This window comes from Peromyscus eremicus, chromosome 19 (genome assembly GCF_949786415.1).
Source record: "Peromyscus eremicus chromosome 19, PerEre_H2_v1, whole genome shotgun sequence".
NCBI lineage: Eukaryota > Metazoa > Chordata > Mammalia > Rodentia > Cricetidae > Peromyscus > Peromyscus eremicus.
In genome coordinates this window covers 646,580-674,132 of record NC_081435.1, presented here as the reverse complement: position 1 = coordinate 674,132, position 27,553 = coordinate 646,580, and the positions used below count along the sequence as shown (strand labels likewise).

General features: G+C 38.2%; 1 protein-coding gene across 2 annotated transcripts in view; it reads left to right on the top strand.

The window, feature by feature from the left end:
- Positions 1 to 5,495: 5,495 nt before the first annotated feature.
- Positions 5,496 to 27,553, top strand: part of Rock1 (Rho associated coiled-coil containing protein kinase 1) — a 111,119-nt gene continuing 89,061 nt past the window's right edge. For both annotated transcript variants that reach the window (XM_059246697.1, XM_059246696.1), the window contains exon 1: positions 5,496 to 5,948. In XM_059246697.1, the coding sequence (XP_059102680.1) occupies positions 5,856 to 5,948 (93 nt within the window). In that variant the 5' untranslated portion in view covers positions 5,496 to 5,855. The remainder of the gene's footprint in view (positions 5,949 to 27,553) is intronic.

Sequence of the window (27,553 nt, the reverse complement as noted above, 5' to 3'; positions counted from 1 at the left end):
TCACCACCCTCGCTTACCACGGCACAGGAATCATTCTGCCTTCGTTTTCTACCATTTCTCCCACCATATACTTGTTCATCATAATGGCACCCACTAGGGCAGGCAGCCTTGTAGCTGCCTTCAGCCTGCCGGGGCCATGAGGACCCAGGCTGCCCCATGGATGTCTTTCACCTGCCTGAGCCTCAGGATATTAGGCAGGCCCACTATATCACATTTGTAACACATTTGTGGTGTGCATTTTTGGAATAACATTAATTTATAAAACTGACTCATAAGTGATGTTCAATTTATTGTATGTACCTGGAATTTTATGTGTTCTGGAGGTAGCATAAAATGATTAAAATTGAAGAAATACAAAAATATAGCTAAAAGGCTGGAGAGATGACTTGGTTGTCAAGAGCACTTGCTGCTCTTACAAAAGACCTGGGTTCAATTCCCAGCACCCATATGGTGGCTCACAACTGTATATAACTCCAGTTCCAGGAAATCTGATGTCCTTTTCTGGCTTTCCTGGGCATCAGGCACACATTTCCATTTCCCCAGCATAAGGACTATAGATACAGGTCACCATGCCCAGTTTTTTTGGCTTTTTTTCACATGGATTCTAGGGATTGAACTCAGGTCCTCATTCTTACACGGGAAGCATTTTACCAATTGAGTCATCTCTCCAACCCTGCATTCCTTAATCTGTTTAAAATTTATAGTTCTTTTGTCCAGAAGTTCTGTTGGAAATAAAACACATTACCATGTGTTAATTTGTTATTTCTTTAAATGCCCCATTGTAGATACCTTTTATTATTATTATTATTATTATTATTATTATTATTATTATTTCTTCAGGAAATGTTAAAAAAAAGTATATACTGTTTCCAGTTTCTCATCTCCATACTTACTTGTAAAAAAAACCTTTTTTCCTGGGACACTGTTTTGTTTTATATTTCTGAGAAACTACCCTAAAACAGTAGATCAAAATAAGAATCATTTTATTATTTTATGATTCTTATGTATAAGCAGTGCTTGAGGGATCAGCCAGTCTCTTAATCCCTGACTCATCAAAAGCTGGGGCTGGCAGGTATCTAAGTATTTGAGAGGCTAATGAAGGAAGGCTTCAAGTTCAAGCACAGTTGGAGCTATATAGAAGACCATGGATTCTGGAGCAGGCCAGGTCTGTGGTATTTGCTCTCAAAGTCTGATGGACTTCCACTTCCTCCTACGTGATCTCTTCTGGTGCTTGATGAGCTTGGGTTTCCTTGTGCCATGGTGATTTCAGTTAGAACAACTTCCTAGAGCACAAATCTGTTAGTTGCCAGACACCCTCAAAACTTAGGCCTGGCGTAGTACCTATGTTGCATTCTACTGGTAAAAGTCTCAGCCTAGCTTCAGTGTGGGTGGGAACACCAGAGTGGATTGGGAGGCATAGTTCACTGGAAGCCATCTTTGGAGGCTACCTCTCACAACATTTCTCCCTAATGTTTATGAAAGAAATTGTATAAACATTCAACCAAGTGCATTTTCTACCAAATAACCAAATAAGAGAAATGTGCAATTTGTTTCATTATATTGAAGTCTATACCCCAATCTAATTTCCCCATGTTCTCTCTCAACAATGCTTCATTCCAATTCTTCTGGCACTGTAGTTTCTTCACTGTAGGTTCTAGCATGAGTCTCATCTAAATTAAATGTTTCCAGATGTCTGAGTCTCCAAGTCCAGAAAAATTAACAAAAGTATGACCAACTTAGTCTATATGTTTGTGTAGAGTTACCAATTCTATAATCTTTAATTGCTGAGTAAGAACATTAAAAAAAAAAAAAGATTCTAGGAGCTGGAGTTACAGCTCAGTGGCAAGACACATGCTTAGCATATGTGAAGTCCCAGCCTCAGTACTGAGCAACAACAACAACAAACCAATACAAACCAAATTCAAATAAACAAGCAAACCCACAGACCATCTATTATTATTCTTCATCCTTAAAGAAAAGTTGTGTTTCATTTTTTAAAACACAGTAAAGATTAAAGGATACTCTTTTTAACTTGTTCTGTTTTGTTTATGAAAATAATACATCTTTTAAAAGATTTTTCTTTGTTGGACAACATTTATGAACTTGCAAAGTATATAATACTTTATGAATTTGCCTGTTCTCCTTGTTCCCAGGTCATGTTAGCCTTTTATCACTTCAGTTTCAGTTGTATGTGCACTGCAAATGTGATCATTAAATCTTTATCTTTCTTACTTTGCTACAAATCATGGAAACTTCAAGGGATGCCACTGGTTGTTGGGCCCAGTGTTTAGGAATGGTTAGCCAATCCAATGTTATTAAACACTGTCAAGATCTTCTTTACTCTGAACCTACAGAATCAGTTTACAACTTCCACTATTATCATATTGATACTTCTCTTACAAGGAATCATTTAAATCATTTCTGATGCAAACAAAACAATGCATTGTTGGTTCTCCATTCGGACTGAACAGCAGTTGCAAGTCTTCCCAATATTACGATTGTTGGGAAATTATCTCTGCTCCATTTTGGTTCCTTTATGACTAATGAACAAGGAAGCTGTTATGATCTTGAGCACCTGTTTCTCCATTGGTGGTACAGGCTTACTCATAACAGAGTTTGTTTAAAATTATTATATACATATTTATTTCTATGTGTATGTGTGAATGTCCATATCTGTATGCCATGAGTATGGGTACCTTCAGAGGCCAGAAATGTCAGCTCTCCTGAAGCTGGAGTTACAGGTGGTTGTGAGCTGTCTGAAATGGGTTCTAGGAACAAACTCACAACTTCTAGAAGAGCAGCAAGTGCTCTTAACTTCAGTCCTTTAAGTTTTAATGAGATACTATATAAAGTTTATAGAGTAGTGTCTAGCCCTTGGTAAGCTATTTGTATGCACCTTAATATATTCTTGTTTCAATAATAGAATATCATCCTCTATTACTTTTTCTTCTTAAAGAAAAGTTATTATATTCTATAACATTTATACAATGAAGAATATTCATACACAGTGGTATTAGTATTTTGCAATTGCATTTGGGGATCTCAACATCTTTCAGAATGATTTAAACTATCATTCTTTTGAAAAAATTAGTAATAATTTATACAATAGAATTTTATTTTTTAAGATTTAAAAAAATTTTTTTAATGTGTCTGTGTTAGTGTATACTATACATATATGGTGCCATCAGGAATAGAAGAGGGAGCTGAGAGCCTGACATGGGTGCTGGGAACCCAATTCTGGTACTCTGCCAGAGCAGCAAGCACTCTTTAACATTATGCCATTGCTCCAGCCCTCCTGTCCTGAGTAGAATTTTAAAGATGGAGACATTAATGTCATGGTTCTACCCTATCACACATAGGTACTTTTTAATGTAAAAATAAATTTAGCTGGGTGCCATGGCATGCTCCTATAGTTTTGGCTATTTAGTAGAGTTGACCTGTCAAAAACAAACATCTAATGTTAAAATATAAGTAGTGGTATGTTACAATCATCCGAATAGCCTTGTAGGTAAATACACCAACACTTCACATATACTTCCAGTAGGAGCATTGTCAACAACTTACCTTGTCTTAGCTACCTACATTTTTTCATGTGTTTCCAAATGGAAAACAACATAATGTTCATTTCTCTGAAAAAAAAAAATCCTAAGAATACCTAAAAATGGTAATAAAGGACAAGCAGGGTTTAGGAAATTTATTTCAGGGAAACTGCCAGATTATTTTAAGCCCTATGCTTAAAAATAAATCTAATTCACATGACTGACTTAAAATACCGGGGCCAAGAAAAGTCACTGCAAAAGCATTTAATAAAATACCTGAAGTTTGTCCCTAGTTTTCATCTTGGTTATGATTTTCTGTGAAGGCTTACTTCCTATCTTGATTTACACAGTGGACTTTATAGCTAAACATTTCTTGTAGCTAATAAAATGGAAAAAAAAAGCATATTCAAACAATGTAATGTTTTCCTAACCTCTGGTTCCCATGCTGATGTACTGTTTAGACGCCATGCATTGCTTTTTATATAGGGACATTTGGTTCCTCTGTAGCATTTCCCAGTGTGGGGTAAAACACACTCACATGTTCAACCTCCAGCAATCTTTCATTTGACCTATGATCAAACTCAAGGATTGATTAAAAACAAATACAGGCTGGACTTCTGCTGAAGGCAGTGAAAATAATCAGAAACCTTTCAGCCTGTCACCCCATAGTCAATGAAGGAACTGAACTAGGAGGAGACGCCCATTATTTTCATATCACAGATTGGTTGTGATAAAACCACAATCCTAAGTTTTACTAAAGGCCCCGAAGTTGAAACAGTAGCATTATGCAAGCAAGCCAGAACTAAAAGTTGATGCGGGAAAGTGAATAGGAATAGCTTAAAAACATTGATTTTTTTTCTATGAATTTTTCCTCTTTAATTAAACTGCACTTAACTTCTATTGACTCTATCTTCCAGAGTCAACGTTTTAAGGCTCCCTTGACACACTCGGCTTGGGAACGCTGAGTGCGTGGTGATTTTTCCCATTGCATCTTAAACAGATTCAACGTGGTGGGGGCTCAAGGACTGCTGACCAGAGTGCTCCGGAAAATCCAAGCTCCCCTGGTGCTGAAATAATTCTCTGGTACTTCCGGACGAAAAGCATTCTCCTACCCAGCCAAAATTATCTATCTCATTGATAACATGCGCCTTTTTTTTTCTTGTCAGAATTCTCCCGACCTGAGGCTAAGTAAGGCCCAGAGGAAGCGAAGCTGGGGTGCCTGCCAGCACTGCGACCAGAGTCAGCGAAAGGTCCACTTCCCCGGGGACCTCCACGGCGGCCCCGCCCCCGCCCGCTCGGGCCCGCCCCCGGCCCCGCCCTACCTCGGCCCTCGCGACCCGGCCAGCCCCGCCCTGACGGGCGCCGGTGTGCGCGCGCGCGAGACCCGGCCTGTTCCCCTTCCGAACGCCCGCGCCGCGCATGCGCGCTGCGCACCGGCGGTCTCCGTTTGTTTGAACAGGAAGGCGGACATATTAGTCCCTCTCAGCTCTCCTCGCCCCACCCCCCAGGCATTCGCCGCCGCGACTCGCCCTTTTCCCAGCCCGACCGCAGCCCCTCCCAGGAGCTCCCGCATCAGCAGCCGCCCGGACCCTCCGGTCGTCTTCCTCGCTGGCCCGCTCTGCAGCCCTCCTTCGGGCCACCGACCTCGCCCTGCCCCGCCGGACACGGCGGTAGCAACCCCAGCGGCGACCGGATAAAATGGGAGAGTGAGCCTGTTCTGTGGGGACCAGTTCTTGGCCGAGGCGGGTCAGTGCGTCGGGCCGGGCCGAGAGGAAGCAGGGATGCGGGGCTGACCGCCTCCAGCGCCTCAGAGCGGAGCGGGGCCGGCCCGGGGCCCAGGCGGCGGCGGCGGCGGCGGCAGCTGGCGCAGCTCCTCACCCGCCCTTCGCTTTCGCCTTTCCTCTTCGCCCTCCCTGGCTGCCCCGAGGGAGTCTCCACCCTGCTGCGCTCCCTCTTCCCGCCGCTGCCCTTCTGTGGACTGGGCCCCGCCATGGCGAAGGCTGCCGGGGCCCGCTAGGCTGAGGCGCCTCGCCGGAGCGACCCGGCTGCTGGCGACGGCGCTGTCGGCTGTCGCGAGGGGCTGCCGGGTGGGATGCGACTTTGGGTGTCCGAGCGGCTGCGGGTCGCTGTCACCCCCAGCCTGGGGTCTGGAGAGCAGAAGTCCCCTCAGTGAGGGGAAGGAGGGGGAACCGGGCGCACCTGGTGACCCCGAGGTTCCGGCTCCTCTGCCCCGCGGCTGCGAACCCACCGCGGAGGAAGTTGGTTGAACTTGCTTTCCGCTGCGGAGACGAAGGTATTGTCACAAGTAGCAGCATCATGTCGACTGGGGACAGTTTTGAGACTCGGTTTGAAAAAATCGATAACCTGCTGCGGGATCCCAAATCAGAAGTGAATTCAGATTGTTTGCTGGTGAGTTCCGCTGTTTTCTCTGGGTTACCTTGGGTTCCTCTTGTTTGCAGCCTGGTTAACTAAGAGTCTCAGGTGTGCATAGTCATCTTGGGAAGATGCCAGATTTCTCTTTTGCAAGAATTTTGGAGCAGCAGTAAACCTCATAGTTCAAACCCCTTTTTAGCAGTTTCACTGGTTCTCTGCTAGCTACTCTGAACTTGTGGTTTTGATTCCGCTCGACAGTCCAACCAGCATACTTAGAAACTGCTATTGCAGGTCGTATTAGAACGTTAACACGTCAAAGTTTATAATGTGTAGTTTGTTGAATGACAATCTTAGCATTAACCTCAATTAGTTTGACAGTAGTATTGAAAAATCTATTTTTTTTTAACAGAATTAGTTCCTAGGGGTTTGCAGTTTAGACTTGGAAATGATAATGGAGAATTGATATCGAGGAAGTGATTTTTTTTAAGATAAAATTTTAGGTGTCTTGAGGCTAAAGAAACTTTGCTGAACGTTAAATGCAAACACCTAAGATAACTAATCTTAGGCCAGCACAAGTTTGATGGCTTTTAAAACATCGTTAGTAAATATATTTCACATATATTATTAATAACTCTTTTTGATGGCAGTGAACTTATTATTACCACTTTAAAAACATTCAAAAACCTCGTAGGTCACGAAAAGCCAAAATCCACCTTAAAAATTGTCCAGTCATTCATAGCAAATACAGTTTGTAAATGATTGGCATTTGAGTACTGCCAACACAGTTACCAACTGAATTTTTCCGTTTACTGCTAAAAATTATATATTAATACTCTTTCAGTTCAAACAAAACTACTTCGTGTCTAAAACCATGTTTCCGCATCTATATGGACATGGGGGCTTCAGAGAATTATCTTTGTATACTCATAGTTTAGATATTTAAGAATAATAGAATAACGCCATTCAGAAGATAACATTTTAAAATCTCACACATTGAATCAGGAAATTTTGTAGATTAGAAGTAGTGTGCATTTCAGTTATTCTAAACATCTCTGTACAGTGTGTGTAAGGTTTCTCATCAAAGCTTTCAGAATTGCCCTAAGCATGCTTGACTATAAAATGAGAGTGTGTGGGTAATGTGTTTCAAGTGTCTCATCCACATTATAGATGCTCTTTCATACTGAGAAACAAGGTTGATGCATAAGAAATTTGAAGTATTTTTATTGAATGATAGAATTGAAAGAAATTAGAATACATATCTAATGTATTTCATGTTTGATATGTCTTTCAATATTTACTAAAGTTGTGTCCTAGATTTTATTGTTGTTATTGTTAGTGGTCCTGCCATTTGAACCCAGCACATGCCAGGCAAGCACTCCACCATTGAGCTATTCATTCTATTTTGCTTTTTTCTCTCCCTCTTAATGAAGTAGATTATAAGGAGGGTTTAGGTGCATGTTTTTATTTTTATTGCTTGTTTTCTCTTTTGTTACAGCATCATTTGATGGGCACCTGATAGAGTTGTGGAGAATACAAGGAGATAAATATGTGGACTCCTAAGAATTGATTCTACTTAGGAAAACATTTTTATATACATATACAGAAACAAAGTAAAACAGTTTACAGATTGAGAAAACAACTGATTAATTCCAAATGACTATTTAGTATCTTTCAGTCATCTGTCTGTATCGTGAAAACTGAAGGGAACAAATTGCTGTGAGTTGAGGCCCAAGTGTGCTTTATGATGAATAGGCTACCTAGTTGAGGCTAACATAGAGGTGGATGCATCCATGACTGGCTGTGACATGTTTAGAGAAACAAGATAAAGTTGAAAGGATAGATGGGGTTAGATTTAGAGGATTTGAGTGCACTTAGGGCTGTCATAGAATGAATGAAGACTAATCCAGTAGTTGTATGCAAGGTAGATTGTATGGAAAAAGACCCGGGATAAAGTGAGATTGGAGAATTTTAAGATTACCATAATAGTTCACTCATAGTTGGAATCCTGAGCTAGATATGAAAATGAGGAAGAATTGCTGGAACTTGATTGACAGAGTTTTAAGAGGAGAAGGGAAAACCAGAGAGGCATTAGTCAAATGACAGTGCTGAGCCTGGGTTACAGTGAGAATGGTGAAAATAATCAGGTTTTGCAATTGCTTGAGAAAAATAAACCTACAGATGTATTTTAAATGTGCTGTATTTGACAGGGTAGTGGGATGATAGTGAAGAAATGGCCAATTGGAGATGTGGAATTAAACTTAGAATAAAGGATAGTGATTTGGGAATCATTTACATAGAATAAAGTTGAAACTGATCTAATGTAAAGGAATAACCTAGAGAGCGAGCTAAGGGTGAAAGACACAAGTTGAATAAAGAGGAAGAGTCAAAGAAGCAAGCACTCTAGGTCCTCCATGTTAATATTTTATTTTTAGCCGGGCGGTGGTGGCGCACGCCTTTAATTCCAGCACTCGGGAGGCAGAGCCAGGCGGATCTCTGTGAGTTCGAGGCCAGCCTGGTCTCCAAAGTGAGTTCCAGGAAAGGCGCAAAGCTACACAGAGAAACCCTGTCTCGAAAAAAGAAAAAAAAAAAAATTTATTTTTATCATGGGGCATTCATTCATTCACTCATTCACTCATTCTACTAGTCACAGTGACTTAAGTCACTACATTTTTCAGTGAACCTGCTCTTGCTTTGTATGGAATTTGGACCTATTTTAGGTTGGAGGTATAACACTCCTTTCACCTTGGTTGCCTCTCTGTTTTTGTATATATGAGTGCCGTGTGCATATAGGTACTATTAGAGGCCAGAAGAAGGGTGTCTGATCCCCTGGAGCTGGAGTTATGGGTGGCTGTGAGTCACCCATTTGAGTACTGTGATCTGAGCTAGTATTCTCTGCAAGAGCAGCAAGAGCTTTAGGTGCTCTCCAGCCTCTGTCTAGATCATTTTAATCCTTGCTGACTGATTTATTTAGCTGATACTCTGTTCATATTATTTGCTACATACTGAGCTTGTCATTTTAGTCTTTTAAATCTCCTTAAATAGGTTGTGAGATTGTTTGCTTCTGGATCCACTCTTCAGTAATGAAAGCTCTCAAACCTTTTGGTTTTACAACAGTTTGCTAGCAAATGTCTTTAAACCTAACTTTACCCAGAAAACACTTGTTTGAGACAGTAATAATGTTATCAGTTATAATACCTGGAAGAAATACTGGTAAGTGGCTGTCTAACCATTTCTTCAAGGGCATGACTTTCTTTTCAGTTTTCTTCTAACTGGTGAAGTGTAAGATGGGTGGATAAAGGGGAAGGGGAATGTTGCATTATTTACAATGTTCTAGCACTGTTGAGTCCCTTAGCACATATTTGTTACTATTTTTCTCATTTTAGTCGATTTTTTTTTGTCAGAATATGAAAGGCAAATGTAAAATGAAGATTTTGATGCTGGTTTTCATTTTTCTTCTGTAAAATTCTCTTCTGTATTTTTAACTAGTGCTTTCCCCATCTTTTCATTGCAGATTTATTTTTTTCTCTTTGCCTTTTTCTTTGCCTTGAATGTAATGGATAACTCATTCCAAACTGAAGCATCGATTCCTTTTCACTCTTTACATTATCTGTAAATCTTTTTATTTTATTAATTGTGTGTGTGTGTGTGTGTGTGTGTGTGTATCTGTGTGTCTGTATTTGCCATGTGGATGTCAGAAAACAATTTTGTGGAGTTAGTTCTTTTAGTCTACCTTTATGTGAGTGTTGGGGAAGTAATTCAGGTTGCCAGGCTTGTGCTTTGAGCATCTTTATTAATTGAGCCATCTAGTTTGCCCTAAATTCTTTTATTCCAAATCTTAAATACTCAGCTGTCTTTTAGGCATCTTTACTCGACCATCATATTATCACCTTGATTTCTTATATTCTAAAATAAATTATTTGTGTTGTTAGTATCATTACTATCTCTGCTACTAAACTGGACATTTTGTTGTGAAGTTTTTGGCAATACTAGTCCATGCATTTGAGTTATTTCAAAAAACTTGGAATAGAATATGAGGGTCTAGATTGCTGCATAATCTCCCTCCCCTTACTAGTTGGATTAATCACATTTGAGAATATGCTACTGTTGGTGGAATGAAAAGACTTGAGAGAATTCTTCGCACCTCATACTGGCTCATAGCTGTGTGCCTACCGATGTTCAAAGCTATATGCCTACTGTTGTCTGTAGACAGCTGTGTGCCTATTAGCACTCATGATTTCAAGTTTATGGGTTTTACTATTATTAGTAGGACATATGATTGATTTGGAGCAAACTTTTTTCCTTAGCCCTTTGTTTTGTTTTAAAGAGATGGGGCTCTATCTTAGTCATTGTTCTGTTGCTATGAAGAGATACCATGACCAAGGCAATTTTTATAGAAGAAATCATTTAATTGGGGCCTTGCTTATAGTTTCAGAGGCTTAGTCCATTATCATCGTGATGGGGAGCATGGAAGCAGGCAGGCATGGTGCTGGAGATGTAGCTGAGAGCTACATCCTGATCTGTAAGCGGAGCTAGAGATACACATACACTAAGCCTAGCGTGGGCTTTGAAAAATCAAAGCCTACCCCTAGAGACATACATTCTCCAGCAAGGCCACATTTCTTAACCCTTCTCAAATAATGCCACTCCCTGATGACTAAGCATTCAAATATGAGCCTATGGGGGGAACATTCTTATTCAAACTACCACAGGTTCTAACTATGATGTAAAAGGTAGCCCCAAGAACACCTAGCCTCAAGCAATGAAATTCTTACTTCAGCCTTGCAAGGATGCATAGTTTAGACTAGACTGTTCTGATTGTTTGTTTATTGCAAGGACATTTAAAAAACAAAAGTAGTTTCCAATTTCATTTGAACATTTAGTAAATGTTTCTGTAGATCTAAATGTAAATTCAAATCTAGGCATTGTCATGGAGGATTAATGTTTGTTTTTTTTGTTTTTTTCAGGACAGCGTTTCTCTGTATATCCCTGACTGTCCTGGAGGGTTTTAGGCGAGTTATTTTAACCCCGAAAGCTCATTTTAACTTCAAGAAAGTTGTTGTAAGAATTAAGTAATACAAATTATCATAATGTATAGTGGCTAGTAACCTGATAATTGGTTAACTGTTATTGTCATATTGTAGTATTACTAGTACATTGTCTTTAAGTGCAGAGTAGTTTACCTGACACTTAAGGCTATAAATCCAGATATGCATTGTTGAAACATCCAAACCAAATATAACTGAAAATGTGGACATTAGATGGAGTCAACTAGGGGAGGGGTTTTGGAGACTGTTCACTCAGTCATGTTTTATTTTGTAGTTATGGGCATTTATTCTGGGACCTTGCACATTCATGACAAATGCTTTACCTCCAAGTTACATCTCCAGCCCCTTAGTTGGGATTTATAATATACTTGTGGTGGTTTGAATAGGAATGTCCCCCTTAGGCTCATACGTTTGAATGCTTGGTTATTAGGGAGTGATGCTATTTGACAGGGATTAGGAGGCATGGCCTTGTTGGAGGAAGTGTGCACTAGGGGTAGGCTTTGAGGTTTCAAAAAGCTCATTTCAAACCCATAGACTCTCTCTTCCTGGTGCCCTTGGATCCAGATATAGAACTCTGAGCTACCATTCCTGCCTACCTGCTGCCATGCTCCTCACTGTGAGGGTAATGGACCAACCCTGTGGAACTGTAAGCAAGCTGTAGTTAAATGCTTTCATTTATAGGAGTTGTAATGGTCATGGTCTCTTCACAGCAACAGAATACTAACTGCCTTAATTAGGGTTTTATTGCTGTGAAGAGACGCCATGACCACAGCAACTCTTATAATGGAAAACATTTAATTGGGACTGGCTTACAGTTCAGAGGTTCAGTCCATTATCATCATGGTGGGAAGCATGGTGGCATGCAGGCAAACATGTTGTTGGTAAGCTAGCTGAGAGTTCTACATCTTGATCTGTAGGCAGCAGGAAGTGGACTGTCCCACTGGGCATGGCTTGAGTATATATATGAGACCTCAAAGCCAACACACTTCTTCCAACAAGGCCACACCTGCTTGAACAAAGCCACACCTCCTATAGTGCCACTCCCTATGGCCAAGCATTCAAACACATGAGTCTTTAGGGGCCATACCTATTTAAACCACGACACTAAGACAATACCTAATTTTCCTAAGGTTTTGGGTTAGTATGAAAGGCAGTTGGGAGCTAATTTGTTAAGATTTAGTTGTTATCTTGTTCTCTTTATATGTGTGTCTTCTGTACTTTCAGTATGTCTTTTGTAAATAGGCCCTCTTGCATTACAAGCACACTGGATATATAGAAAAGTGGCTCACAGTGACAGGCGAGACATGAATGGGGTCATTCATTAAATCTGAATCAGATAGTTTTAACTCAGAAGAAGGAACTACATACAAATTTAAATTATATTAGGCTTTATAATCTTAAAGTTTAGTTTTATGTCATTCTTATAAATTTTGGTATATGGACAGTGAAAACTACAGATTCTATTGTGAAAATTACAAAAAAAAGCTTACATATCAGGAAATATTCAATAGGGCTCTGTTACTGAAGATCCATTAGCAAATTCTTTTCTAGTCTCATAACTCACACAAAAAGAACCATCCAATTAGTTGAAGTCCACAGCATAGCTGTTTAGAGCACATTTTTTTTTTTGTTTTTTTTTTTTGAGGGGGGGGGTTGAGACAGGGTTTCTCTGTAGCTTTGGAGCCTGTCCTGGACTAGCTCTGTAGACGAGGCTGGCCTCGAACTCACAGAGATCCACCTGCCTCTGCCTCCCAAGTGCTGGGATTACAGGCGTGCGCCACCACCGCCCGGCGAGCACATATTTTATGTGTATAAAATGTATGTATAAGAAGATGGATAGATGTCAGTGAATTAGCTCATCATTTAAAGGCACTGTCTGCTTAGCCTGATGTCCTGAGTTATATCCCTGGAACCAACATGGTAGAAGGAAAGAATTGACTTCTGCTAGTTGTCTTCTGACCTCCACATGTGGTATGTGTTCCTTCCCACACACTGTCTTAGTCACTATTCTATTGCAGTGAAGAGACACTATGATCATGGCAACTCTTAAGAGAAAGCATTTAATTAGGGACTTGCTTACAGTTTCAGAGGCTTAGTCCATTATCATGGCAGGAAGCATGGTGGCAGGCATGGTTCTGGATATGTTGTTTGAGAGCTGCATCCTGAGAGAGTGAGACTGGGTCTGGCATGGGCTATTGAAACCTCAAAACCCACTCCAAGTGACACACTTCTTCCAACTTGCCCACACCTCTTAATCTTTCTCAAATAGTACCATTCCCTGAAAACTAACCATTCAAATATATGAACCTTTGGGGGTCATCCCTATTCAAATGACCACATATACACATACAAAATAAGTAGTTGTGCATATTTTTAAAAGATGAACATCTAGGTAGTACTGTAATTCATCACAGGAAATGGTATTTTTTTAAAATATGCTATTGGCATGATTTTAAAGCATTCCCATAGTCTTGTCTTGTTATTTATTATCTCTTTGTAACCAATTAAAATTTTTTCTTGTCAATTTCATTTTTTTATAGAATGACCAAGAGTTGGATCAAATAGTTATTGATGTCCTTTGTATCTGTACAATCTATGAGTCATTATAATTTTTAAATTATCCTGAAGAAATGTCTTAGCAGTTTCAAGAGCATCTGTTGCTCTTGCAGAGGACCCAGTTCCTAGCATTCAGATTGTGGTTCATAATCATCTGTAACTCCAGTTCTAAGAGATTTGACACCTTCTTCTGACCTCCGAGAACATCAGTCACATATGTAGTACATATACATACATGCAGGTAAAACAGTCATACACATAAAATAAATCTTTAAAAAATTGAAAATTTATTATTTAGATTTATTTTTATTTTATATATGTGTTTTGCTTGCATGTATGACTGTGCACTGTGTGCATAACTCTTGCTCATGGAGACCAGAGGATGTTGGATTCCCTGGAACCAGAGTTATAGACGGTTGTGAGCTACCATATGGGTACTAAGAATAGAACCTAGGTCCTCTGAAGAGCAACAAGTGCTCTTAACTGCTGAACCATCTCCCTAGTCCCCTATTATGCTTTAAATATTACTCTAGCAATCCTTTTTATAAATAAAGACAAATGCACATGTCCTACCATTCTTTCATTTATGTGCATAAAATACATTGGCTTTTCTTTTCTGCTTGTGCTATAAATTCAGTATTGGTTACCTATAACTTAACCTCAAACCTGTTAACAGTGGAAGACTTAAACAAGAATGGGTGCTGCTGGAATAATCCTTTGGTGTGACAGATGACTACCAACACCTCCCCTCCCCACCTCAGATGATTTATTCTGCATGTTAGAGCATGAGGAATGGTTTAGTCCCATAATGCAGAGTGTCATTAAAAGTCAGTTGCTAGAAGTAAGATTGCAGGAGTCTTTTTTCTAGGAATGATGCTATTCCCATAGTAATAAATGAGAGTATTTATTGTCCTTACCAATAATATATTTAGCACTTTCCTGCTTTAATAGCTGAGAAGTAGTATCTTAGTGTAATTTTAATTTCTTTTTCTCTTACAAGTTAAATGTATAATAAATATATATTTTATACATATATATAATTTACTTATATATGTATATGTTTTGCCTGCATATATGCATATGTACCATTTGGATGTCTGGTGTCCTCAGAGCTTAGAAGGGGTTGGATTCTCTGAAACTGGAGTTAGAGATAGTTGTGAATGACCATGTGGATGCTGAGAACTGAACTAGAGTCCTCAGCAAATCCTCTTAACTGCTGAGCCATCTCTCCAGGCCCATCTTTTCATATTTTTATGGTCCATATTTTTATGAACTCTGAAATTTTTACTTATTTTTATCTCTTTACAACTTTCTGCATTTTAAGGGCTCTTAATATATTAGGAATCTTAGTCCCTTTTCTGTAGTAAAAGACAAATAATATTTGTAGTTTATTATGAGCCTGATTTTACTTGTTTATTTTACTTGATAATTTAAAAAAATAATATTTTTGAATCACCTGTCTTTTGTTTCAAAATTTTGAGTCATAACCTCCCCAATCTGAGTTATACAGGGATTCATTCATATTTTCTCGTAGTACTTCTGTTTTGATTTTTACAGTTAGCTCTCTGATCCATTTTGAATCATTTTGAAATATATAAAATTTCATCTTTACCCAAATAGCTGTCTTCTTATCTCCACAAACCTTTTATAAAATGCCCATCATGGTTCACGATAACACTTTCTTCATAGATTGCATTTTCACATTTCTAAACTGCAATAATATAGAACTGAATTGTGCTGATTATCAAGGCTGTGTTTTTTTTTGTATTATATAATGGGGACTTTAAAATTTTTATTTTTTAATAAGAGCCTTGTGTAAACCAGTTTGGCCTTGAACTTGCTGTGTAGCTGTAGGTGATTTTGAACTTACGATCCTCCAGCTTACGCCTCCTAAGAGTTGTGATTACCAGCCTGGGCTACCACTTCTGGCTGTTAGGGCTGTTCTAACCCTTGGTACTTGAACAATTTACTATAAGCATTATAACATCTTGTTACCTCATTTCTGAGGTGGAGTGATGATACCTACTTTACATTGTTGTCTTGAGAATTAAATGACTTAAGCAGAACTGTCTTGTCAAAAACTTCCTGGCCTAGGGGAATTCATACTCTTTATTTCCACGAATGTTACGTATTATAGAGTCAAAAATTGACTGAGAATCCAAGCCTTGAATTCTAGTTTTTCCTTCGAATTGTAAATTGAAAAACTGCAATATCTTTTTATTTTTGAACCTTGGAATTTTTTAAGAGTATAATAAAAAGTTCACTAATTCTAACCATTCCCAGTTAACTTCATTCGATGTAAGTTTATTTAAATTGCCAGCTGTTAAGATTTAAATGTGAAATGTATCCCCCATGTGTTTAAGCCCTTGGTCCCCATCTGGTGACATGGTTTTTTAAATTTTTAAAGTTGTATAACATTTGGACATGGGGCCTAGTTAGCAAATCTAGGGCAATAGAACAGGCTCAGCTCTGTTTCCTGCCAGGTCTCTTTCCTGATTGCTGATGGTTAACCGGATTGAGCCATTGCTACTGCTGTCCTGAGAAGTGTATCCTAAAGATTTGCCCGTAGGCAAGTCTGTAGGGCATTTTCTTGGTTAATGAATGATGGGGAGGGCACAGCCCATTGTGGGAGGTGCCACTCCTGGACAGATGATCCTGGGTTTGTTTAAAAAGCAGGATGAGCAAGCCATGAGGAACAAGCCACTGACCATGAGGAACTGAGTCAAAATAAAGCTTTCCTTCAGAAAGTTGCTTCTTTCAGTTATTTTATCACAGCAGTGAGAAGAGTAACTATGACTACTACTTCACCACCCTGAACACACCCATGTCATCCTCTTAGGAGCTAAGGAGGGTCAAGCCTGGTTAGTGCCTAGACTGGAGAAACGTAACTACACCAGCCTTGTCAAAACATTGTTTCAGATGCAGGAGCCTCATTTTTCACCACTTCTGTGACAGGAGAAAAAGTAAAATATTTTCCCAGTTTTTATCAGTCACCTGCTTTAGTTGCTTTCTATTCCTCTGATAAACACCATGACCAAAAGCAGCTTGAGGAGGGAAGAGTTTATTTGGCTTACGCATCCTGGTCACAGTCATCACTGAGGGAAGCCAAGGCAGAATCTCAAGTAGGGCAAGAACCTAGAGGCAGGAACTGAAGCAGAGACTTAAAAAGAAGCACTGCTTACTGGTTTGCTTCTCAGGCTTGCTCATCCTGCTTTTTTTATACAACTCAGCACTATCTGTCCAGGAGTGGCACCACCCACTATGGCTGTGCCTTCCCCCATCAGTCATTAATCAAGAAAATGACCCACAGACTTGCCTACAGCTAAATCTTATGGATACATTTCTCAGTTGAGATTCCATTTTCCCAGATAACTCTAGTTTGTGTCAGTTCACAAAAAAAAACTAATAGGCTCATAGTTGTACAGTGGGTAAGAGCATGAGTTCTGGAGTAGTAACCAACAAGGTTAGCTACTTATTAGCCTAGTGACTTCGGGCAAATTTCTTATGAGTTTTAAGATTCAAGCGTATCATCTTCAAGTAAGACTAAGTATAGTTTTTCTTAGGACTGCTAGGAATGTTAGAAAGGGTAATGCCTAGTAGTTCCTGATAAAGAGTCAATATTAGCTATCATTGTCATCATTCATGTTGTTGTTTATCTTCATTATTTTGTCCTTGTGGAAAAGAACTTGGATTGATCAAGTAAATTATTATCTACCTCCCTATTTCACAGTTCAGTTTTTTTATTTAGTTGTATGATCTTGGGTAGATTATCTAACTTATTTGACCCTGACTCTCTCTCTATATATGTAGTTTATAAACTTGAAGATCACGGTAATATTTCTTAGGTTTTAATTATGCAGATGAAATGAACAGGTATCAATAGTTACTTTTCTCTGGTCTTTATAGACAGAGACCAGGCTAGTTTGAAACTCATGGAGCTCTTTATCTGCCTGCCTCTGCCTCCTGAGTGCTGGGACTAAGGGGTTGTGCCGTCACACTGGCTGGGTACTTAATTTTAAATGTTCCTTTACTATGATCTTTGCTTTCTGTCACTGTTTCCTCCATCCAAGTCCAAATTTTAACTCAACCTTCTTGGACTAACAGTTTAGTCTAGCTGTTTGCCAGTTGTAATCAATAATGTATTTTTTTCTTAATCTCAGCCCTACCTCTTTGCTTTGTCTTCATTTCCACCATTCCCCAGAAACACTGCTCTTCAGGCTTTCTGTAGTATTTCATCTTGTTTTTACCATTCTGGTAACATATTTCCAAAGCCTATCATTTTTTTTGCCTTGAGTTCTTTCATCAGTTTTCTCACCTTTATATTCCCAACATCCATCATAACTGTGTTGAACTTTTGGTTTAAGCTCTCACTATAGCATACCTCTTGTGTGGTTCTGAACTCATCTATAGAGCTGCCTATGTGTCTGTTTTGTGTGCTAGATTTACCTTTAATGAGAATTTCTTGAGGTCTTAGTTGAATTCTGAATATTAATTCTGTTAATATTTGTGCACTGTAAATAATTATCCTGTACACTCCTCAATCTTTGGTTTCCCTTTTTCTTTTTCCTCTGAATTTGTAGGTGATGAAACTCAACTTAAATTTTTGCATGCAAAATGAATTTATAGATTCAAAGAAAACTAATCTGCTTTAACGTGAAGATTCAGTAGCTCTTTCTGTCTCCTCTCACTCTTTCTTTATATTGGCATCATTCTTTCTCCTCAGAGAAGGTTTAGTCACATTTGAAAATACTGCTGCCCAGAGACCAGAGCATTACATCTAAGCAGCTTTAGCTTTGATCACTAACTTCAAATCATTGACTGTCAAGTCTAGCTCTCAGAAAGAAAAAAATCGATTGTTTATACTTAAGTTGGGCGCCCACTTAATTAATCGTTTATGATGAGGATCACATGAGAATTATGGGACTGGCCAAACAGTTTCTAGGAAAATGACAGCAGTGGGACAAGGTAGATGATACCATGGATGTTCATCAGATATTCTTAGAATGTTGGCTTAGTAACCTAAACTCACCTAAACTGCAGTTTTCCCAGTCTATAAAATGGAGTTAAGAATGTGCTTCATAAGTTGTGATCAGACTGATATGAGATAAGCTTTGGACATTTTTCATAGCTGTGTTTGAAAGCTCACAACAACAGTGGTAAGTAGTTGGCTTTTGGCCTCTTTTACCAACATGTCAAATTTACCTGGCCTGACTGCAAAGTATGGGAGTTTATCTTGCTGTTCCAGGTTACTGAAGGGCCTTCAGATGCATCTCCCATACCGTCTACAACCTTAAATAGAAGAAGCTATTTAACCTCATGTATCTCTCAGAGTTTTAGATTAGTGAAAACAATGAGCTTGTTTTATAATGGCATCATTCAGCTCATTCACTTCTCTCTCTTCTTCATCTTTCCAGTTCTTACAGAGTAACTACTGAAATGTAGTGAACTAAAGGCTAAGGGCCTATCATAAAGACTTTTTACCTACCATTGGGAATCTTTTGATTGGAAAGGTTTGAAAATTCATCCCACCTTTGTATAAACAATAAAGAACATACTGCTCTTGAATAAGTCGTAGGTAGATTTCAGTTTCAGTTAATGCCTTTGATTCAGAGCTTAGATGATGTGACTGGCTACTAGTTTTTTTTAGATCTGCTTCCTTGGTTTTGTCTTCTTTCATGGATAGACAACTTCTTGGGATTGCAAGATGATTGTCATTAGCTTCCAAATTGCTTGTACAGTGAACACTAAAATTTTTCTCTTTTAACCTTCAATTGGAGTTTCTAACTGATCAGGCCAACTCAGATTATGTGCCAGTATGTGAAACAGTGGTCAGAATACCAGCTAATGAGTTTAGGCCTGCTCATTTTCAACACTGAAGGGTGAACCAGCTCACCATGCATTTTAGAGGTGGCTGAAGGAAGGGTGGAAATTGGAGTTCATGTAACCAAGAAAAAGAATTATCACACTAGACATTCCCACATATCTTCCAAAGGCCATCATTAAGGGAACTGAAATAATGATTATCCATTCTTTTTTTATATTTTTGGACATTACTTTTTAAAAACTTCATTGTTAAAATTTCTGACAATAGTTCCAAGGACTGAATTGAAGACTACCAACTGGGATCTTCAGTGCTGCTTTGTGTCATTCATTGTTTTTGGATGGCATGGTGAAGGATTTCCAAATGCTTGTTCATTGATCACTCAGAACCAATACATTTAACAAGTTGAGAACTAGTGTCGACAGAGGTAGTGTAGTGGAATTTGTATTCTTAGTAGGTTTTAGGTGATTGTATGTATAGGTTGCTAGATATTATGCCTCCTGCATCTCTTGGGAAACTGCTAGTAGGAAATGAGAGTATATCAGAGTAGGACTAAATAGGAAAAGTCTTGTCTCCCATTTAAGATACTCTTTTTAAAAGAGAAAAGCAGTTAATCACTATGCTATGTTGGAGAGGATTAGCATTTTCTGTTGGCAGAAATGACACTGGTTTGTTTCATTTTGCTTGGTAGATACATTTTTTGTTTTGTTTGAGAATCAGATTTGATACAGAATCCAGGAAAAGTAGACAGATCTGATTTTTAAGTTTTATTATTATTATTATTATTTGTGTGTGTGCGCGCATGTGCATGTGATTATGTATTTGGGTGTGTGTTGGGTGGGAATCAGGACAGTTTGGTAGGAGTCAGTTTTCTCCTACCATGTAGCTGGAAGTTTTCCAGTGTTCCACCTGGTCTGCAGACTCTCAGACCCAAATAAACACAGAGGCTTATATTATTATTAAACTCTATGGTCTAATGGCTCAGGCTTCTCGCTAGCTAGCTCTTACATCTTAAATTAACCCATTTCTGTAAATCTATGCTTTGTCACATGGCTTGTGGCTTACCAGTACTTTACATCTTGCTTTTCCTGGCAGCGGCTAGCAGCATCTCCTCTGTCTCTCCTTTCTCTTTCTGTCTATCTGTTTGGAGTTCCCATCTTCCTCTAAGCTGCCTTGCCATAGGGCAAACAGCTTTATTTATCAACCAATCAGAGCAACATATATTCACAGCATACAGAAAGTCATTCCCCCATCACTTCCCCTTTTCTGTCTAAACAAAAGGAAGGTTTTAACTTTAACCTAGTAAAGTTACATATAACAAAACAGTTATCAAGCAAGAATTTCAGTTACAATATCTAATCTATTTGTATTTTGTAAAATTAAAGAAAATATTCTATCCTATATTTGTGAGTCTAAGGTTTCATATCTAATTTATCTTTTACCATAACCAAGGGAAATTATAACTACTTAGTCTTCAACTACATCAAAGACCTCAGAAGGATATACTATTACCTAAGTAAACAGGAAATGCATTGTAAGCAACTTTCAAAAATCTAGAATGACAGAGACAGCTGGCTACCTGGACAGTTACCCAAAGTTCCTTTGTAAGGTTGGGGCATCCATTTAAGCCTATAGGCCTAGAGTCTCTCAGTCACTTCTCTCTGTGTCCTGTAGAATGTCTGGCAGTTTCTTCTGCAAAGCAGAAACCTGAAGGACCATCTTGCCTTGCAAAGTTTAGTGGTCACCTTCCTGTGGGTCCTGCATGTCCAGTTTATACAACATACTGTCAATCAGTTGATGCAAGGGCACTTTTTTGCCTAGTGGCTAACTTTTGCCACAAAGAAAGCAAACTCTATAATGAGTTTATTCAATGTCCATCATTCTCCTTGAAGTAATTGGTGCTGCCAGGAGCAGATGTGTCTCACTGTCCAGAAAGTCTGAGTTTTTAAAACATTTTAAATGCCATATTCTGTAGGTCTTTAAAGTGTTTAAAGGTGACCTACCTAATTGAAATATATTCATGTATACCTAGAAAATTTAACTAATATTAGTTTATCATAGATAACTAATTATTAATCTGTATTTCTTAATTATACATTACAATTTCAAATGAACTGCATGAACAAAAGTAGAAATATACATACAATATAACAAAATTAACTTTAAATTTGTAATTAACTAAAATTTATAGCAATGTAAAATATTTCAAATAAGTTGTTGCTCTTTAAAAGTAGATTCAATAATCTAGCCTTTCATCATATCATATCTATAATATCCCCTTCCCTTCTTTAGAAGTAGATTGCATTTATAATCAACCTTTTTAAAATAAATGTATATAAACAATATTTTGGGAATTTGGGCATAGTTTCTCATACTACTTCCTGCTGAATGAGGTTGCTGGCAATCTTATGGGGATCCTGAGAAAATTAGGAATTATGCTCAAGTCCTGACTGGAGTAGTCTGTGAGGCTATATTGTCTGAGCCAGTTGCCTTAAAGCTGTTCTGGATGTTGAAATATCTGGAGACCTCTCAGGGGGTCTTCCTTAATCAAACCGTATTAGCCTGGAAGCAATCCATAGGTTCTCATCTTCTGTGGAAACAAAAGCAGAACTTCTTTTCCAAAGTAACATATCCTTAGACATAAACTTTGAAGTCCAGATACCATATATATATATATATATATATATATATATATATATATATATATATATATGCTTAACTCAACAGCTTTTATAATCCAATGTCTTTCTGTAGTTAAAAACCCCAAAGACAATATAATCCAGATTGTGTGATTTCCATCTTTATGTGGCTTTTTTTATATTACTTTTACTTTCTCTTCAAAGACTTTATTTTTTAAAATTATTTCTATATATAAAACTGTCTATCCTCCTTTTCCTCTTTCTTTCAAGCCTACATACATTTTACACACGTTGTAAACAACAGTTTAGAGTTTTATTTCATCTGTCTTATTGTGAATCTATAATCTTTCTCTGACCAGGAGAGATTTTAAGTTGTTAAACTGCGTGGCTAGTATACTCCACCCACCTCAGCTTTTCAACATGGCAGTGGTACATTTACCGCCAACTCTAGGAAGCAGTGGGTCTGTGCCTCCATTAAAGCAGCGTGTAGCCCAGAAATCTCTCCTTTTTTAATTGTTTTTTATTATGTACTACCATGTGGATTCCAGAGATGCAACTCAAGTATCAGTCTTGGTGGCAAACACCTTTATCTACTTAGCCCAATTGCTGACCCCTGGGTCAGATTTTTTGGGGGGGAGGGGAATGGAGATTCATTTTATATCAAATCTTAATAAAATGATCCTTTAATTATTACATTTCCTTGAAAATCAAAATGACTCTAAGATACCACCTTACACCTGTCAGAATGGCTATGATCAAAAACCCTAATGACAGTCTATGTTGGCGAGGATACAGAGCAAGGGGAACACTCCTCCACTGTTGGTGGGAGTGTAAACTTGTACAACCACTGTGGAAATCAGTGTGACGGTTTCTCAGAAATTTGGGAATCAATCTACCTCAAGAACCAGCCATACCACCCAAGGAATGCTCAATCATACCACAAAGATACATGCTCAACTGTGTTCATAGCAGCATTATTCATAACAGCCAGAACCTGGAAACAACCTACATGCCCATCAACTGAAGAATGGATTAAGAAAATGTGATACATATGGAGTATTACTCAGCAGAGAAAAACAATGACATCATGAAATTTGCAGGAAAATGGATGGAACTAGAAAATATCATCCTGAGTGAGGTAACCCAGACTCAGAAAGACAAACATGGTATGTACTCACTCATAAGTGATACTAGATGTAAAGCAAAGGACAATCAGACTGCAACCCACAGATCCAGGGAGGATGACTGTGGCTTATAATAAATTTTGGTTTTGCCCAATCACTGGGCAAGCTTTAGTGAAACATTTCACTATTAAGAATTGTACTGTTTCAAGCTGATGAAGAAAATGCTGGCCATACTTTCAGGATGGGAGGCTAAAATCTTTTTAGATTATGGATTAGCCTACAGAATAATGTCTGCCATAAATCAAACAGCGAAGGGGAAGATGAATAGGAATCTCACACAACTTAAGTAAAACATAGCTCTCTGAACAGATGAAGATAGGTTTCTTTATCCCAGAATCTAGTCAGTAGTTATATGTATAATTCAGCTATCATTTGGCTTAAAAGGGCTTATTGGGAAATGTTACTATTTTTACAATTTTCTACAGAGAAAATATTTTCCTGTTTAAAATAACCCTGGACTTTTGAGTTATAAAAAGTAAATAAATAAAAAATAAAAATGTAAGAAAAAAAATATTACATTTCTTTAATTCCTATTCCTTTGCCTCCCATAAGAAAAGGACTTGTTCTCTTTATTACATTTGTTTATTCATTGACTCATCGATTTTGTGTCTGGAATGGTTTAATGTAAAAAAGTGATACAAGAATAGTTTACTATATGTAAGAACAAATATTTTCACAAAATCAAGAGATTAGAAATTCTTAGATTATGTTTTTTCTTTAATGAAAATATATTTAGACTATCTAAGACCTTGGCTTCTGAGCTACTATGTTTTGTGATACTGAAACTCTTTAGATAAGCCCATGCAAACAGGTATCTGATTGTCTTGTTCACAGATACATAACTTGTTCTTAGAGCAGTGCCTGGCTTATTGTCGGTTATACTATTGTGTGTTACTCCCCTCCCTCCCACAGTGTTTCTGAACTTCAGATGAGAGTTCACAAGCTAATAACGCTCATTTTTATAAGATTTGTCACATTTATTTAATATTTACAATAGTCTTATAAATTAAATGAAACATATTATTGCCATATTATAAATATAAGAAAAGGTTGGCTACCTAACAGCATACAGCTAGTAAGTGGCAGACTTGCTGATATTTGGTATGTAGAACATTAGAAAGACTATAACAATTTAATGTGCCTCAAAGATAAGTAATTCCTGTAGCGAGAAGGAAAGAATACTTGGTACACAGAATGCAATAAATGAAGAATATTAAAATAAAATGTAAGTATCTAAAATTTTGAGTGGCGAGGAAAGTTATGAAGTCATAGGGGAAAGACTTTAACAAATATTTATTGACAGGGTTGTGAAGATAAGTCCTGTTGTTGTTTGTTTTTGCTCTTTTGGGGGGCCTTGCCACCCAGTTCCCAAATAAGTCACACAGAAGCTTATTCTTATAAATGCCTGGCCTTAGCTTGACTTGTTTCTTGCCAGCTTTTCTTAACTTTAAATTAACCTTTTTTTCTTTTGCCTCTGATCTTTCATCTTTCTCTATTCTGTATACCTTTCTTTCTTACTCCATTGCAGGTTGTGTAGCTGAGTGGCTGGCCCCTAGAGTCCTCCTTCTCTGGCTACTTCTTCCTCCTCTCCCAGATTTCTCCTTCTGTATCTTCTCTTTGCCTGCCAGCCCCACCTGTCCTTTCTCCTGCCTTGCTATTGGCTGTTCAGTTCTTTATTAGACCATCAGGTGTTTTAGACAGGCAAAGTAACACAGCTTCACAGAGTTAAACAAATGCAACATAAACAAAAGTAACAGCTTAAAATATTCTACAACAAAGTCCTGGGATATTTTATCTTATAAGCAGTAATCACAAACTTGAGCAGATGAGGGACTGGTGAGATGGGTCAGTGGGTAAAAGTAAAACCTGTTTACCTGAGTTTGGTCCCTGGAATCCATTGTGGTGAGATCTGACTCCCATAAATTGTCCTCTGACCTCCACAGATATGCCATGCTGTGCAAATACTAATAAGTGAAAAATAAAATTTAAAAACTTTTAAAAAAAAGAATATGATGAGATGAGTAAAAGTGAGATCTTTGTCTGAACCTGCAGTATAGTATGAAGTTAAGATAGTTGTCTACTGAGAACTGAGCTGCCTGTGGAAGCAGCAGGAGAGAATTAAGTGGAGAGTCAGTGGCCATGCCTGAACATTTTAGAGAAACAAATAGCTGTCTTGTTTGTGTAATTACCATGAAAGCCCTTTGTACCTAGAATGTGGATATGTGCATTGTCTCCAATGTATTCGCTCAATGCAAAGCAACCACATGGGAGGATTTTGTACTTCTGTTGATTTGTGTTCTCCAAGGAACTAGATGTCCTTTACCAGAGCTCCGTAAAGTTATTTTACAGATAGACAGTTTCAAAGAGATACAACTTTGGGTGTGAATGCAGCCAATAACCATCTTGTCATTTTGGTAAGTTGTGGGTATTGACAAACAGAATTGGAGCAATGTGTTGAGGCACTCAACTACTCAGTTTGTGTTCCGGGTTTCCAGATGGTTGACATTGGGCTGCTACTGCTGTGAATTGGATATAGGAACAAGCAAAGATTAGAATGTGGAGGTTTGCATACTATCTGATGAACCATAAAGGTTAATCTTGTTGTCTGCAGAACTTGTCTTCTGGAGTGTAGGCTTGGGTCATCAGCCATCACTGACCATTCTGTGGATGAATTTTCTGTTACATTGAGTGATGATTTTCCTTGCTATGGTTTGTTGACATTTGCTTCTCTGATATTAGCTATGGCTCATGACTGTTATTTCTGAAGGTATTCATTATTCATCCTGAAAATTCAAATTTAGGATGATCATGGTTTCCTAGTAAGATGATGTGATAAATACCAGCATGGTCAGTCTTCCAGTTTATCCTGGGCAAGACAAATAGACCTTTGTACTGTCTGGAAAGTAAGTTAAATAAGCTATGAAGCATGAAATGTGGTGTTCTGAAGAATAATAGTGAAGAGTTATGGGGTCATGATTAATGACACCATCATGCATACCATTCAGTACTAAATAATAGTAACATTAAATAATAGTAACATAGTAATAGTTTGGGTAAAATAAAATAGGGAGTACCACAGTTTCCTTTTATTACTGTGACAAAACACTATGACCAAAAGCAACTTGAAAAGGAAAGGGTTTGTTTCAGTTTACAGTTTGTAGTCCGTCATTGAGGGAATTAAGGCAGGAACTTGAAGACAGGAACTAAAACAGAGGCCATGAGAAACTACTTACTGGCTTGCTCTTTAGACTTACATTTAGATACAATTCTTACAGCTCCCAGGAGCACCTGCCCAGGGGTGCCACTGTCTACAGTGGACTGGGCCTTCCCACATTAATCATTAATCAAAAAGATGCCTTGCAGACTTGCCTACAGTACAGTCTGATGGATCCATTTTCTCCATTGAGGTTCCTTTTTCCCAGATAATGCTATCTACTGTCCAGTTGACAAAAAACTAAGCACAGGGAGTGATTATGGGAAGAGTGAATATTATTTTATTTGGTGAAGAGTTTACTATCCTACAATGAATATTTATCAGGGTCTTGGAATAGGAAAAGGGATTCACCACAAAGAAGGAACTTAGAGAGGGTTGCGGGGGAGTAGAGGGTGAGGGTGGGGCATCATTTATGTATAAGGAAAAGATGGGTATTTGAGGAAGAGATGATGGTCCTAAGACAGAACCGAACATTTGTTGGAGTTAACAATATGGCCTTTGAATATTAAGAATGTGGTTATGTGTAGGCTTGTTTGTGTGGATGTGTCAGAACATCTATGTTGACTAGATATTGGAAACTTTTATCTGTGACCATGAGCTTGACTGCTTTGTTTTGTTTGTTTGAGACTGGGTCTCTCTATGTAGTCATGGCTATCCCAGTCTGGCCTCACATAGAGATCCTCCTGCTTCTGCCTCCTGAGTTGCTGGGATTAAAGGTGTGTGCCACCATGTGCACCACCTTGCCCTGCCTTAACTGTTTTTCATGCTTACAGGTTTGTTTTTTGTTTTTTCTATGTGAGATTTTGGTGACATTATTAAGTATTATTTGTCTCTATTGTGTGATAAAATGTATCATCGTTTTAGAAGAGACAGTATTTTTTGATAAATGCATGGTATTATAAAATTATTTCTGAATAAAATCCATTCAAAGTGCAAAATGGAACAGTAATTTCAAGAGATGCCAGTTGTGACAGTGACATAGAAGTTGGGAATTTTCACAGTAATTTGGAAAGGCTATTAAGATATATTTTCTAGCTACATACGTTCATGAAGTTGTGTTTTCATGCTTCAACCAAGACAACGTATTGTAACAGGTTGCATGTGGAAGTAAATACTGAGAATCTGTCTTTTTTCTTTTGTTTGAAGTTCTTTTTTTAAAATTAGAAACAGTCTCACTATAAA